Source organism: Clarias gariepinus, chromosome 2 (genome assembly GCF_024256425.1).
Source record: "Clarias gariepinus isolate MV-2021 ecotype Netherlands chromosome 2, CGAR_prim_01v2, whole genome shotgun sequence".
Taxonomy (NCBI): Eukaryota; Metazoa; Chordata; class Actinopteri; order Siluriformes; family Clariidae; genus Clarias; species Clarias gariepinus.
The window spans coordinates 1,464,707-1,478,325 of record NC_071101.1 but is presented as its reverse complement, the minus strand read 5'-3'; the positions used below and the strand labels follow the sequence as shown (position 1 = coordinate 1,478,325).

The following is a 13,619-nucleotide window of genomic DNA, read 5'->3' as shown; positions in this document are numbered from 1 at the left end:
CAGGTCCAGAGGGCATAGGGAGTCTGGATCACTGGCAGCTCAGGAACAACATGTGTAGCTCGACAGAGAGGGGGAGAGAGAACAGAAGAGGGGAGAGCAGAAGAGTGACACTAACATGGTGAAATGTAAGTTTACCACTATGATTTGTTTTTATTATATGACTTAATAAATGACTATCTCTGTCACTTAAAGGCTTTTGAACATGCTTAACGTTTTTTATGCAGGCTTACTTAATTTAACTGCATATGATGTATAGGCTACTGTGATCTTAGTTGTATTACTTTGACATGTTTTTTCCTGCATTATAGTTTTTTTCTTTGATAATATTGAGAATTCTATGCGTTGTATTTTCTTATAGATATTGATAGAGGGATTGTATTATTGGAGGCTACAGAAAGAACAGTATGTCACAGTTGTAAGTGTTTTGTTGTCAGGTACCTTTAGTTGCTTTTAGATATTTAGTTTAGTTTTTTTCTTTTTGCCAGATAACGTATACTTTTACTTTTATATTTTCACTGAAGGATGAAGATGAAGAGATCACATCTGCTGTGACAGAAGTGGACAATGCTGGTAGATCCACTGAGGTATGATACATACCATTATAATGCAGCGCCCCCTTTTTACATTAGAGTAACAAACTGCCATTGTTCTTTCACAGTACATACCTGGGGATTTACCTACGGATAAGGGTCCTTCAACCTCAGTGCGCAATCTAATCAATGTAGGAATTTGTGTGCAGTTTTCCATATTTTAATTGTATTCTCTGACATAATCTCAATTATTTAATTATTTTTGCCTTCCTAGTTGCAAGCAAAGGAGCTGTATAAGGTCCATCTTCAAAAACAAATAAGAAAAAGTGACATGGAGATGGACCATAAATGGGAGAGAAAAGGCTATCAATTAAAAAAGCAACACTAGAAACTGAATTACTGGAGCGTCGCCTTAAGGTAAGAACTTGTGCGTATATTAATCTGTTGCATGTTAAAAGTGTTGTGTATATAAAGCAATGTCATTTAAAAAAAACACATTTTATTTCATTTTACTTTCATTGTTTTTCAGGAAATAAAGAAATGAACTGAGCAGCAGACCAGTGCAAACTATTTAATAAAAGTAATTTTGACAAATCCTGTCTCTCAAAAGTCTTCTATCTCTGTTGTGTGCAAAAATCTGCAGCGGTTCCTCTGGGCCTCTTCTTCAATACAAGCAGGGTGGCTCTCTCCTCTTATAGTGTCAATGTGGTGAAGCACAACACAAGCCACTATGATGTCACATGCCCTCTCTGGACTGACCCGGAGCCCACGCAGACACTGAAACCTAGACTTGAGGATCCCTATGGTCATCTCCACCTCGGCCCGTGTTCGTCTGTGAGCCAGGTTAAAGCGTGTCTGTGGTCCAGGATCAGGTTCAGGGTAGGAGGCTCATTAAATAGGGCAGACAAGGGTGTCCTCTGTCCCGCAGCAAGTAACCATTGTACTGTCCTGTAATGATTCAAGTGTACAATACTAATATAGTAAAACGAAAAGAAAAAAAAACATTGTATAAAGCAAAACATACCCTGCTGAAATGTCTGGCTGACTCACGGAAAATTCTGACTCACGGAAAATTCTGGCATCATGCACAGATCCTGGCCATTTTGCCTCATTAGTAATAATGTGGGTTGCCTCATATATTACCTATAGTTAGTGAAAAAAAGTAATGATTTGAATGATGAAGGCAAAAAATTAAGGACACAAAATTAAGTTGTTGGGATGGCTGAGGTCCTTCATGATCTTCCTGGCCTTAGTCCAGCACCGGTTGCTGTAGATTGAGTGCAGGTCAGGGAGCTTGGTGCGGATGGTGCGCTCTGCTGATCGCACCACCCTCTGTAGAGCTCGTCTGTCCTGCATGGTGCTGTTCCCGAACCAGGTTAAGATGTTTCCCGCCAGGATGCTCTCTATGCTGCAGGAGTAAAAGTTCCTGAGCAGCTTGGAGTCTGAAGTCTCTCAAGCGTGTGAGGTGGTAGAGACGCTGCCGGGCCTTTTTCACCACGGTGTTGATGTGACAGGACCATGACAGGTCCTGCGTGATGGCCTGAGATGCCGTCTGGTCCTGCTTTAGTAATTGGACTTGGCAAGAACCAGTCCAGTACCAGCATGCTACTGCTGTAATAAGAGTATATTCATGGTATATTACTCATGTATTCATGAAAGTAAACATTGCTATAAACAAATTTAAAGACATACTTTAATATCATCTAACTACTATTATTATTTTAAATATATTGTAGCGTTTTTACCGCTGGAAGGATCTTGGAGAACAAGTTAGCTTGATTGCTGCCCAATGCAAATAGCTGGGAGAAGTTTATTTATCACACAGTCACAGTACAGCATGGGAAACACATTTATTTGAGAACCACACTGTTTAGCCTTAGCATGAACTAGAGCACGATTAGCACGAGGTAACACACTCCTAACACGTACAAACATGGCCGAAGCCACTAACCCAAACAAACTTCCCAAAAAGGGTGAACACATAGAAACCCTCCGCAAGGCAAGACGGAGGGTTGTCAGCCACGCATTTCTCTAAAACATGCTGTTCTCGTGTGAGGGAATACTTTAATGATAAAAATAAGGTGTCTAATAATTAACATGCATGTGAGAGTGCATAGTGCTTGGTGATTGTAATCCTCGCCGTCACCCATTCACATCTATGTCTCTGGATTATCCAGAGCTCATGAAATCTTTATTTATGTCTCCAGATTATTTTTCCTTCTCTTGTTTCTTTCTTTCCCCTTTATTTTCTCCTTCAATGGATTCACACACACGTGATGTACTGGAAACTTGTATGTGTAAATTCCGGAGTCATGGGGGAAGCGCATGAAGCGATGCACCCATCATGCATAGTGTCCACTGTACAAGCCTCTGGAAACAGTGTTATGACCTGATTAGTTGCTCAGGTCTAGACTTAGCAATGTTATGTGGCAATAAAATGAAGTCAGCTGACCACCTGAATGTATTGAATGGTTTTCTTCCTGATGACATGCACCATATTCCATAAGGAATTATTTTCACACATGAACTGGACTCCACACTGGACAGTGCACCCTAATGAAAGCTGAAAGTGATCAAGTTAATATTAGAGTGAGAAAGGTAGAATGTTGTGAAGTCTTTAGGGAGGAGTTGAGACAGGCTATGGGTGGTCAGGAGGGGCTTTCAGTTGACTGGACAACTACAGCCAATGTGATCAGGGAGACAGGTAGGAGGGTACTTGGTGTATCATCAGGTAAGGGGAAAGTGGACAAGGAGACTTGGTGGTGGAATGAGGAAGTCCAGGAGTGTATACAGGGAAAGATGCTAGCTAAGAAGAAGTGGGACACTGAGAGGACTGAAGAGAGTAGACAGGAGTACAGGGAGATGCAGAGTAAGGTGAAGGTAGAGGTGGCAAAGGCCAAACAAAAAGCATATGAGGACTTGTATGCTAGGCTAGACAGTAAGGAGGGAGAGGGGGATCTGTACAGGTTGGCAAGGCAGAGAGATAGAAATGGGAAGGATGTGCAGCAGGTTAGAGTGATTAAAGATAGAGATGGAAATGTACTGACCAACGCCAGGAGGGTGATGGGAAGATGGAAGGAGTACTTTAAGGAGTTGATGAATGAGGAAAACGAAAGAGAACAAAGAGTAGAAGAGGTGACTGTTGTGGAACAGGAAGTAGCAAATATTGGTAGAAGTGAGGTGAGAAGGGCGTTGAAGAGGATGAAGAGTGGAAAGGCTGTTGGTCCTGATGACATACCTGTGGAGGTATGGAAGTGCTTAGGAGAGGTGGCAGTAGAGTTTTTGACAAGTTTGTTTAACAAGATATTGGAGAGTGAGAGGATTCCAGAGGAATGGAGGAGAAGTGTATTGGTGCCAATTTTTAAGAACAAGGGAGATGTGCGAAGCTGTGGCAATTATAGAGGTATAAAGCTAATGAGCCAGACAATGAAGCTGTGGGAAAGAGTAGTGGAAGCTAGGTTAAGGGCAGAGGTGAGCAATTGTGAGCAGCAATATGGTTTTTGCCTAGAAAGAGTACATCAGATGCAGTATTTGCTTTGTGGATGCTGGCGGAAAAGTACAGAGAAGTTAACAGGGAGTTGCATTGTGTCTTTTTAGATTTAGAGAAAGCGTATGACAGGGTGCCAAGAGAGGAGCTGTGGTATTGTATGAGGAAGTCTGGAGTGGCAGAGAAGTATGGTAGAGTGGTGCAGGACATGTATGAGAGCTGTAAGACAGTGGTAAGATGTGCTGTAGGTGTGACAGAAGAGTTCAAGGTGGAGGTGGGTCTGCATCAAGGATCGGCTCTAAGCCCCTTTTTGTTTGCTCTGGTGATGGACAGGATGACAGATGAGGTAAGACAGGAGTCCCCATGGACTATGATGTTTGCAGATGACATTGTGCTCTGTAGCGAGAGCAGGGAACAGGTGGAGGAAAATTTGGAGAGGTGGAGGTATGCTCTGGAAAGCAGAGGAATGAAGGTTAGCCGCAGCAAGACGGAATACATGTGTGTAAATAAGAGGGACCCAGGAGGATCGGTGAGGCTACAGGGAGCAGAGGTAAAGAAGGTGCAGGATTTTAAGTACTTAGGGTCAACGGTCCAGAGCAACGGAGAGTGTTCAAAGGAGGTGAAGAGGCGGGTACAGGCAGGTTGGAATAGGTGGAGAAAAGTGTCAGGTGTGTTGTGCGATAAAAGAGTATCAGCGAGAATGAAAGGAAAGGTGTACAGGACAGTGGTGAGACCAGCGATGCTCTACGGCTTAGAGACAGTGGCACTGAAGAATAGACAGGAGGCAGAGTTGGAGGTAGCAGAGCTGAAGATGTTGAGGTTCTCCTTGGGAGTGACAAGGATGGATAGGATTAAGAATGAGTTTATCAGAGGGACAACCCACGTTAGATGTTTTGGAGATAAAGTCAGAGAGGCCAGATTGAGGTGGTTTGGACATGTTCAGAGGAGTGATTGTGAATATATCGGTAGAAGGATGCTGAGGTTGGAACTGCCAGGCAGGAGGTCTAGAGGAAGACCAAAGAGGAGATTTATGGATGCAGTGAAAGAGGACATGAAGTTAGTTAATGTGAGAGAAGAGGATGCAGAGGATAGGGTTAGATGGAGGCAAATGATTCGCAGTGGCGACCCCTGAAAGGGGAACAGCCGAAAGACAAAGAATTTAAGATATATGTAACAAATAATTCAATTATTTATAAATGAATGACTATGACTGAAATGGATTGGGACCCTGTCCAGGGTGTACCCTCCCTCGTGCGCTAAGCCTCCTGGGATAGGCTCCAGGTCCCCGCGACCCTGAATACAGGATAAAGCCGTATAGAAAATGAGTGAGAGTGAGAGTGAGTAAATGACTATGAATAGATTAAGAGAAAATAAAGATATGATTAAAAACTAGAGAAATTAGTTGGACATTGCTTCTTGCATGAGGCAGTTTTCTGTTTCTGATGATGTTCAGTGGAGTGTAGCATTTAGCAGTTCTGCAGCTGTGTGTTTCTGACTCAAAGCACTTCCTCTACAGCTGAGGGAGGTTTTTGTACGGCGCTATAACACTGTGTGTACGGCCAGCTCTCACTTTGCTGACAGTAATAATCTCCTGCATCTTCAGTCTGAACTCCAGAGATTTGTAGAGTAAATCCTCTATTATCTGAACCAGATCTATGGCCACTGAAACGATCTGGAACCCCAGTGTAACGTGTAACATCATTATAGATCAGGAGTTTAGGAGCTTCACCAGGCTTCTGTAGATACCAGTGGAGGTCAGTGCCTACACTCTGACTGGTTGTACAGGTGAGAGTAACAGATTGTCCTGGAGAAACAGACTGAGCTCCTGGAGACTGAGTCAGGACGATTTCCCCAAAGGACTCTAAAGAAAAGGATGCAGAGTTAAAATAATGGAAACAAATGTAGTAGTGAGTGTGAGAGTGATGTGCTGATGTGTATGAATAATAAAAGTAAAGAGAGTGTCTCACGGTGAGCGAGGAGTCCCAGTGTCCCCAGCAGTAGAATCAGTACCATCATCATTGTGCTGCGTGTCAGTGGCTCTGAAAGGACTGAACACACTCTGATCAGCACTACAGCTCTTAAAGTGTGTGCAGCACTGACACAGCACACATATGCAAACACCACAACTGTCTGTGTGTGTGTGTGTGTGTGGGTGTGTGTGTGTGTGTGTATGGGTGTGTGTGTGTGTGGTCACTGTAGTGTAACAGAGGTTTTTGTACGATGGCTTCATTAGAATGTATCACTGTGGCTCACTTTCGGTGGAGGAACCAAACTCATCATCAAAAGTAAGAGACTTTTATTTCGTTAAATAACTATACATTTGTAAATTAATTTTGTAATATACATTTGAAATGAAATACATTCTAACTAAGCTGAACATCTTGTTTAAATCTATTTAAAATTTCTGTCTAGAAAATTTAATGTCTAGTAGGTAAAACAAAGATCTTTTAATCACAAAGCAACTGATTATCAACAGTAAGAGAATTTTCTAATCTGAAACTGAATTTGCCAAAACCATCTATAGAGCTCTAATTAAACTTTGGCCAAACTTTTGTTTGTTTTGTTCTTTTGGAAATTATGAAAATAATACAAATTTAATTGTTCTATAATGTGTAATATTATTTATTGTATATGATATTTCATTACAACAAGTAAAATAATAAATCCAGCTGTTTGTGCAGATTAAAGTCACCTTGATTTCAGCGTCTAGTGATTCATTATTATTGAGTTTTAACAGCAGAATAAAGCTGATGAAACTTCTGGAGGCTCCAGGATGTAAAGAGTCACTAGTAAATGTTCTCCGACTGCTTGAAAACAATTGTGCTGCTGCAGAGTTTCCAGTTTTACACTCACCGAGGGTTTCAGTGTTCTTTGTTTGTTAGTGGACTTTAAACCAAATGGACTGATGTCTCTCCACTGAAACTGCTCTTAACTTGAAGCCCAGATGTCTCTGTTCATTTAGAGATAGGAACTGTTTTCATGTCTATGTGTAGAGTTTATAGATGCTGCTGAAGGTGAGAGAAGTTTCCAGATGTTTCTCCTGAGCTGCAGTGATGTGAGAACAGTGTGGATCACTGATTACTGAACACACATTAATGTTTCCAGTCTGGACTCTTAATAAGCAGTAATGAGTAAATGTTGTGTAAGTGTGTGTAAATGTGTGTTTATTGTGTGTTTGTGGTCTCCAGCCGGTCCCACGGTGAAGCCCTCCGTGTCTCTGCTCCCTCCCTCCTCTCTGCAGCTGTCTGAGGGATCAGCCTCGCTGCTCTGCCTGCTGTCTGCCTACTCTCCACAGGGGGCGCTGGTGAGCTGGACGGTGGATGGCTCAGAGGTGAAGGACGGGGTTCTGACCAGCGCGGAAGAACAGAAGAAGGACGGTTACACACGCAGCAGCACCCTGACCCTCAGCAAAGCACTCTGGGAAAAGGGGGAGGAGTTTGTCTGTAAGGTCTCCCATGACGGCGTCAATCATCCGGTCACGTTCAGAAAGAGCCAGTGTGAAGGCTAACAGCTCCAAGATAGAATTTAACACTGAGCTGCTTACACATCCATCTACAATAGAGTTTCAATTCTACACAATGCTGACATTTCTGTCTTTACTCTCTTCACTGTCCTGTTGCTCTTCCTGTAGTTTTGCTCTGCTGAAATAAAGCTTGATTTTGGACATTGTGTCTTCTTTTATTCCAGTTAATAGTCATTATCAGTGTGATGAGAGAGTGTGTTTAGCTGTAGATTCAGTGCTGTGTGTTGTGCTTCAGTGAGTTTGGCTGAAGAAAGTTGAACATCTGGTGAAAGTGCTGCTCTATTCTGGGAGAAAGAGGATCACTCAGCCGTCTTCATCTCAATCTCACTTCCTCTACACTGATCTCTGATTTACTGATTAACACTGACTCTGTGTGTTTAGCTGGTGTGGAGCAGGAAGCTGCTTTCATGTCTTTACTTAGTGCAGGATTTATGCTTGAGTGAACTGACAGGTGCAGACTTATTTTATATTCTTTTATCAAACAATTTAAACTGCAAATCCACTTTAGCTGCCACAATATTATTACTCATGTTTATTTATTTATTTATTTAATTGCAGTGGAAATATAACTGTACATAAGGATAGAGTTAATCACACTTTAAGATCATACAATCTTGTATATTACCACAATGAGGTGCATCACTGCCTTGAGCAGAATAATTACAATAGACTATAAAAGGCCGGTGATGCATCCAGTGGAACCTCACCATAAGATATAATGTGTGAGATCAGTTCAGCTCAAGCACTTCCTATCACAGCTTAGTGATATGAAAGAAGTCAGAAACATTTATTAATTTAGCACAATGCATTATTAACATATTAAAGGAATTAGACAATAACAACAATAAATACAATCTAAATAATAATAATTTAACTACGCGTCCAAGTCACATCAGAGAAGGACAGAAATGCTCCAGTGGAGTATGAAGCTGTGCAGAGGACAGAACAAAACCACCATGACTGAGAGCTGACACCTTTAATCCCCCACCAACATGACGCAGTCCCTCATATAGAATTTACTTAATCACCTCCTCAGCAGCTCTCTTACATTCCTCATCAGTCACAAGGTCTCTGTGATGTTTAGGGTTAGACTCTAGTCTCTTGATTCTTGTCCAGGAGGAGGAGGGGCTCAGGCATCTTAAAACATCCCCACTAATCTCAACTGAACAGCTTTAACCTCTGTGCTTCAGTGTTGGTGTAAGACAGCACTACCTGTGAGTCAGTCCAAAAAATTCTTTATTGATTTTCATCTCTAGCTCTGCTTTTAACATAACACTCATCCCAGCTGAGGTGACTGTAGCTGAAGCTCTAATCCAGGGATGCTTGTGATTTTTGAAAATCCAGCCCCTCACTTTTACCAACACAAGACGAGACTACACAGGATCTCAGCCTTGTTGTTTCAATAAGCACAGAGGTGTTTCCCGGGTCACGGTCACACGGCGTATCAGGAGTAGTTTGCGCGTGTGGTGACGGAATGTTACAAGCTCAGTCATCTTTACCTCTTCATTTTCAATGTGTCGTAATATCAGAGGGGAAACAGTGGGGGAACACAATCATTGGAAAACATCCCACAAACCTGAAGAGATACATCAAGGCATCCCATAATAATCTCAAGATAGTTTTACAGCCTTGTTGTAAATAAAAATAAAATCTTCTGGATCTGACCAGAGCATTAGATGATCAAGGAATCAGGAGACTCAGAGCCACAGTTCAGCTGGGGAAAATAGTTTTATTTTGCGTGGATGCATCAATTAGTCAGCCAGGGCAATGAAATCCAAACATAAATGGCAAAACACCCATTTTATACTACGATGTAAACATCGACCCAAGGCCAAGAAAAGACAAAAAAAAAACAATGGAAGAAAAATACAATCAAGGTTAAAAACATCATGTGAGAACTAAGTAAACAAGGACACTTATAAAGATCACGCTGACATAAATCCATTATTAATGATTGTCCTATATTCATATCAAATATTAAGGAAAATTAGAAATAAATCCCTCAGCCTCTTTGTAGTAATTATGTTTGTTACATGTAATGGATTTTATTTTATTTCATTTTAAAGCTAAATTGTCAAACACATTAAGCTAATAGCCCAGCTAATGATTGTGACACATAGGAGTTATACTTGGACACTGATCCCAACAGTCCAAGTGTGTAAATTCATATTTAAAAAAAAAAAAAAAGTTTCAAAACACTGTATATAAATAAATAAAAATACTTAGCAAAAAACATTAGATGTAAGGATACATTTTAAATGTTAAGATAATTGTTTTGTAAAAAAAAAAAAAAAGTGTTTTGTTTTCGACTAGTTTGTACGGAAGCGCATTGCATTCACAAAAGAAAAAAAAATCACGGGACTTATGTCATAATTATGACTTAATATCTCATAATTATGACTTAATATCTCATAATTATGACTTAATATCTCATAATTATCTCATAATTATGACTTACTATCTCATAATTATCTCATAATTATGACTTACTATCTCATAATTATGACTTAATATCTTATAATTATTAAATAAGTGGAGGCAGATTGTGGAAGGGGGCATTTTAGCGCATGACATCGGAAACGAAAGTTACTGCATCCTTTTTCTCGTAAACGAGGATCCAGAATTTTTAATAGGTGCCAGATGATTCTCTGAGATACCACAAAGTCAGCTTGGATGCATTTTAAATGTATGATTTTGTATCCATGAAGTATTCCATATTGGTTTTGTTACATGGGGCGGTATGGAGAGCCGCACCACGAAATGTTATGATGTGTATAAGAGCCCTAACGCTGGGCTTTAGAGGGGATGAATGAAATAGGAGTTGTTGTGGGAGTGCTTATGATACACACGGGAAGACCTTATCGTTTGGACATAGCGGGGGATTATTAATTAGGAACTTAAAAGGAAACAAAATTAAACCTGAAAACACAAAATGAACAGAGCCCTGCTGTCTACGCGAGAACGGACGGTGCTCGGGAAACTAAAAAAACGTTCGCCCTTACCAAGAATTTATAAGAGAGAGAGGGGGGTTTGTGTCTTTTTTGTACTTTCATACTGTACTTAATCTGAGTGCGCGCGCTGGACTGATGCGTGCCGCTCCCTCTCTCTCTCTCTCACTCTCTCTCTCTCTCTCTCTCTCGCCGGTGTCTCAGACAGGGAGAGGCTGGGGCTTTGCCTCTGTCTCTTAACAGCACACTTTGTCTGTCTGTCTGTCTTTCTTTTCTGCGGACATGCCCGTTCAGAATATTGCAGAGTATTTATGCGTGGTTCTGCCCCTCGTAAGACCCGCATCGTTACAGGTTTAGCTGCTCCTGAATGAAGAGAGCCACTTCGAGGAGGACAGAATGTGCTTTTCTTCCTGAACAGTCATAAGCAGAGGTGGGACAAAGTCATTGTTTGGCAAGTCACAAGTAAGTCTCAATTCATTGCCCTCAAGTCCCGAGTCAAGTCCCGAGTCAAGACAGGCAAGTCCCGAGTCAAGTCCCAAGTCAAAGCCAACAAGTCTCAAGTCAAGTCCAAAGTCCTACAGTTTGACTTTCGAGTCTTTTTAAGTCTTTTTAGCAGAAAAATAAAATGTATACAGATTATGTATGGTTGTAAGATCTGTATTTATTAAACAAACCTTTTTTATAAAAGAACATTACTCAGATACATAAAAATACAAATGTTAGTAAATGCTAGTAGCAATGTAAAATGGTAGCACATATTCTCAATGAAGTAGGCTACTTCATACAAACAATAACGTTGTTTTCTTCACATAACATTAAAGAACTTTGCTCCCTACCTTGTGTGATACACTCACGTGGGCTACCTCATACAAACAATCCGGTGCTGTGTCGAAGTTGGTTCCCCCATCAGGATGCGTTTTTTTAGCCCCAGTCCCGTGAAAAGGGCACAGGGAACGCGCATTTAGGAGAAGGCTCGCCCGCAAAGGGTTATGCGCGGACCACTGAGGTTCTACAGAGCGCAGTAAAGAATAAAAAGGACAGTTAAGTGTTTTTTAATCCCTGACGAACTCTAGCCATCAGGATGTGTTTCCCTTGTTATCTTGGACATATTTAGAATGATGAACCTCGGCTGAGTCACTTGTAGGCTGTAAACATGTCAGTATTTTGTCTGATATTTCATATCAAATATGCCTTTACAGCAAAACCATAATGCCAAAATAGAGACCCGTCAGATACAGTCTCAAGACATTAATAATAATAATAATAATAATAGTAATAATAATAATTACTATATATAAATTAATAATAATAAATATTATTATTATATTATTATAATTAAATATTATATAACGTTAATAATAATAAGTATTATTATAATTAAATATATAATAATAATAATAATAATAATAATAATAATTATTATTATTATTATTATTATTATTATTATTATTATGCAAGATAATTAGCATTTTATCCGTTGATGTCAATTCACTAGGTCACATTATTTGAATAAACCCAAACTGCATATGAAAGAAATCAGCAAATCATGGGTAGTGTATACCAGTGATTAAATATAAATAATACAACGCATGTACTGACATGTTTACAGCCTACAAGTGACTCAGCCGAGGTTCATCATTCTAAATATGTCCAAGATAACCTTTTTGGCCTTTACTGCGTTCTGTAGAAACTCAGTGGTCCGCGCATATAGACAATTTTTTATAGCCAAACGAAACTACCTTCGGTATCATTTCGCGGACTGGCGCGTGCACGTTGTTGTCACGTGTTGGACGCTGTCGAATCAAAAGAATCTACGGTACTTTAATTGGATGTCGTGCCGAATGCGCGCATGCGCTCTGTCACACACACGCGCACAGACACATAAACAGAGATAGAGCGGTCCGTGTTAACATACTTTTTATCTTTGGGCTTTTTAATGGGAAGTAGCAAGTCTTTACAAGTCAATAGGCGCAAGTCCAAGTGAAAGTCCGAGTTATTTATGTTAAAGTCCAAGTCGAGTTGCAAGTCTTTTTATATTTTGTCAAGTCGAGTCTAAAGTTATCAAATTCATGACTCGAGTCCAAGTCACATGACTCGAGTCCACACCTCTGGTCATAAGCACTTTAGATACCTGTGCAGTGTTTACATACTAATGATAATATCATCCAAACTACCCAATGACATTAATATCTACCAGTATCAGGATCTCATAATTATGAGATAGTAAGTCATAATTATGACATAAGTCCCGTGATTTTTTTTTCTTTTGTGAATGCAATGAGCTTCCGTAAGTTTGACTGTAGGGTTAATTGATAATAATATTTTTGCTAAAATTTTAAATTTTTATTGAGTAAAACTTGACTAAGCAAAAATAGGATAAGATTTACTAAATACAATAAAAACTAACAGGGACATTAATCCTGGGACTAAGACTAAGACTAAAATTGAGAATAGCTGAGAAAAAAATTAACACTAATGATCAGCTATCCAGAGGAGGTGACACAGGAGAAGATTCCTTTAATTTGAGTTAAACTTGTGTAGATGTGGACCTGCACTTTTGCATAGCTGCTGTGCCTGGATGATCAGTTCTTCAGCCTCCGTCACTGGAGGAACACTGATTAGGACGTCATCTACATAGAAATTCTTTTCCGAGAATGCTAAAGGGTGGTTAGCTTTATGTTGCTATGCTAGTTAGTTAAGGCTCAGAATGCTTCATTTTGCAGTGCTGATGATTCTCTCCTCATTCAGAAGGATACAGTGAGGTGGTTTTGCTGCACAATTCACCGTTTCAATGTAAATAAATGTAATACAATATGTGAGGTCATTTTATGCTTTTAATAATATATTTTTTCATCTGGGGTTCGTCCTCTTGGCCCATCTGAATAGCTGGTTTGTGACCATGTGCAGGGCTGGACTGGGACCAAAAAACGGCCCTGGCATTTTTGGCCATAGCGGCCCACCATGATTATTTAAACAATATGCTGAGGCATCTGACACATCAAAGGATAAATGCGCTTACTGTTTTGTTTCAAACATTAAACCACAGTAACCTGCATGGAAGCGAATAACCTAATAAATTATTCTTAATTATAATTATTGTTACACACACACACACACACACACACACACAT

At 40.1% G+C, this 13,619-nt stretch overlaps 2 gene segments (V, D, J or C); one reads left to right on the top strand and one right to left on the bottom strand.

The window, feature by feature from the left end:
* Positions 1–5,498: 5,498 nt before the first annotated feature.
* Positions 5,499–6,144, bottom strand: LOC128512186 (immunoglobulin kappa variable 3-15-like). The segment is given in 2 exon segments: positions 5,499–5,878; positions 5,985–6,144. Coding segments are annotated over 2 exon segments (417 nt in total).
* A 117-nt stretch (positions 6,145–6,261) lies between these two features.
* LOC128512213 (Ig kappa chain C region, B allele-like) lies at positions 6,262–7,681 on the top strand. The segment is given in 2 exon segments: positions 6,262–6,302; positions 7,011–7,681. A coding segment is annotated over 1 exon segment (381 nt).
* Positions 7,682–13,619: the final 5,938 nt, after the last annotated feature.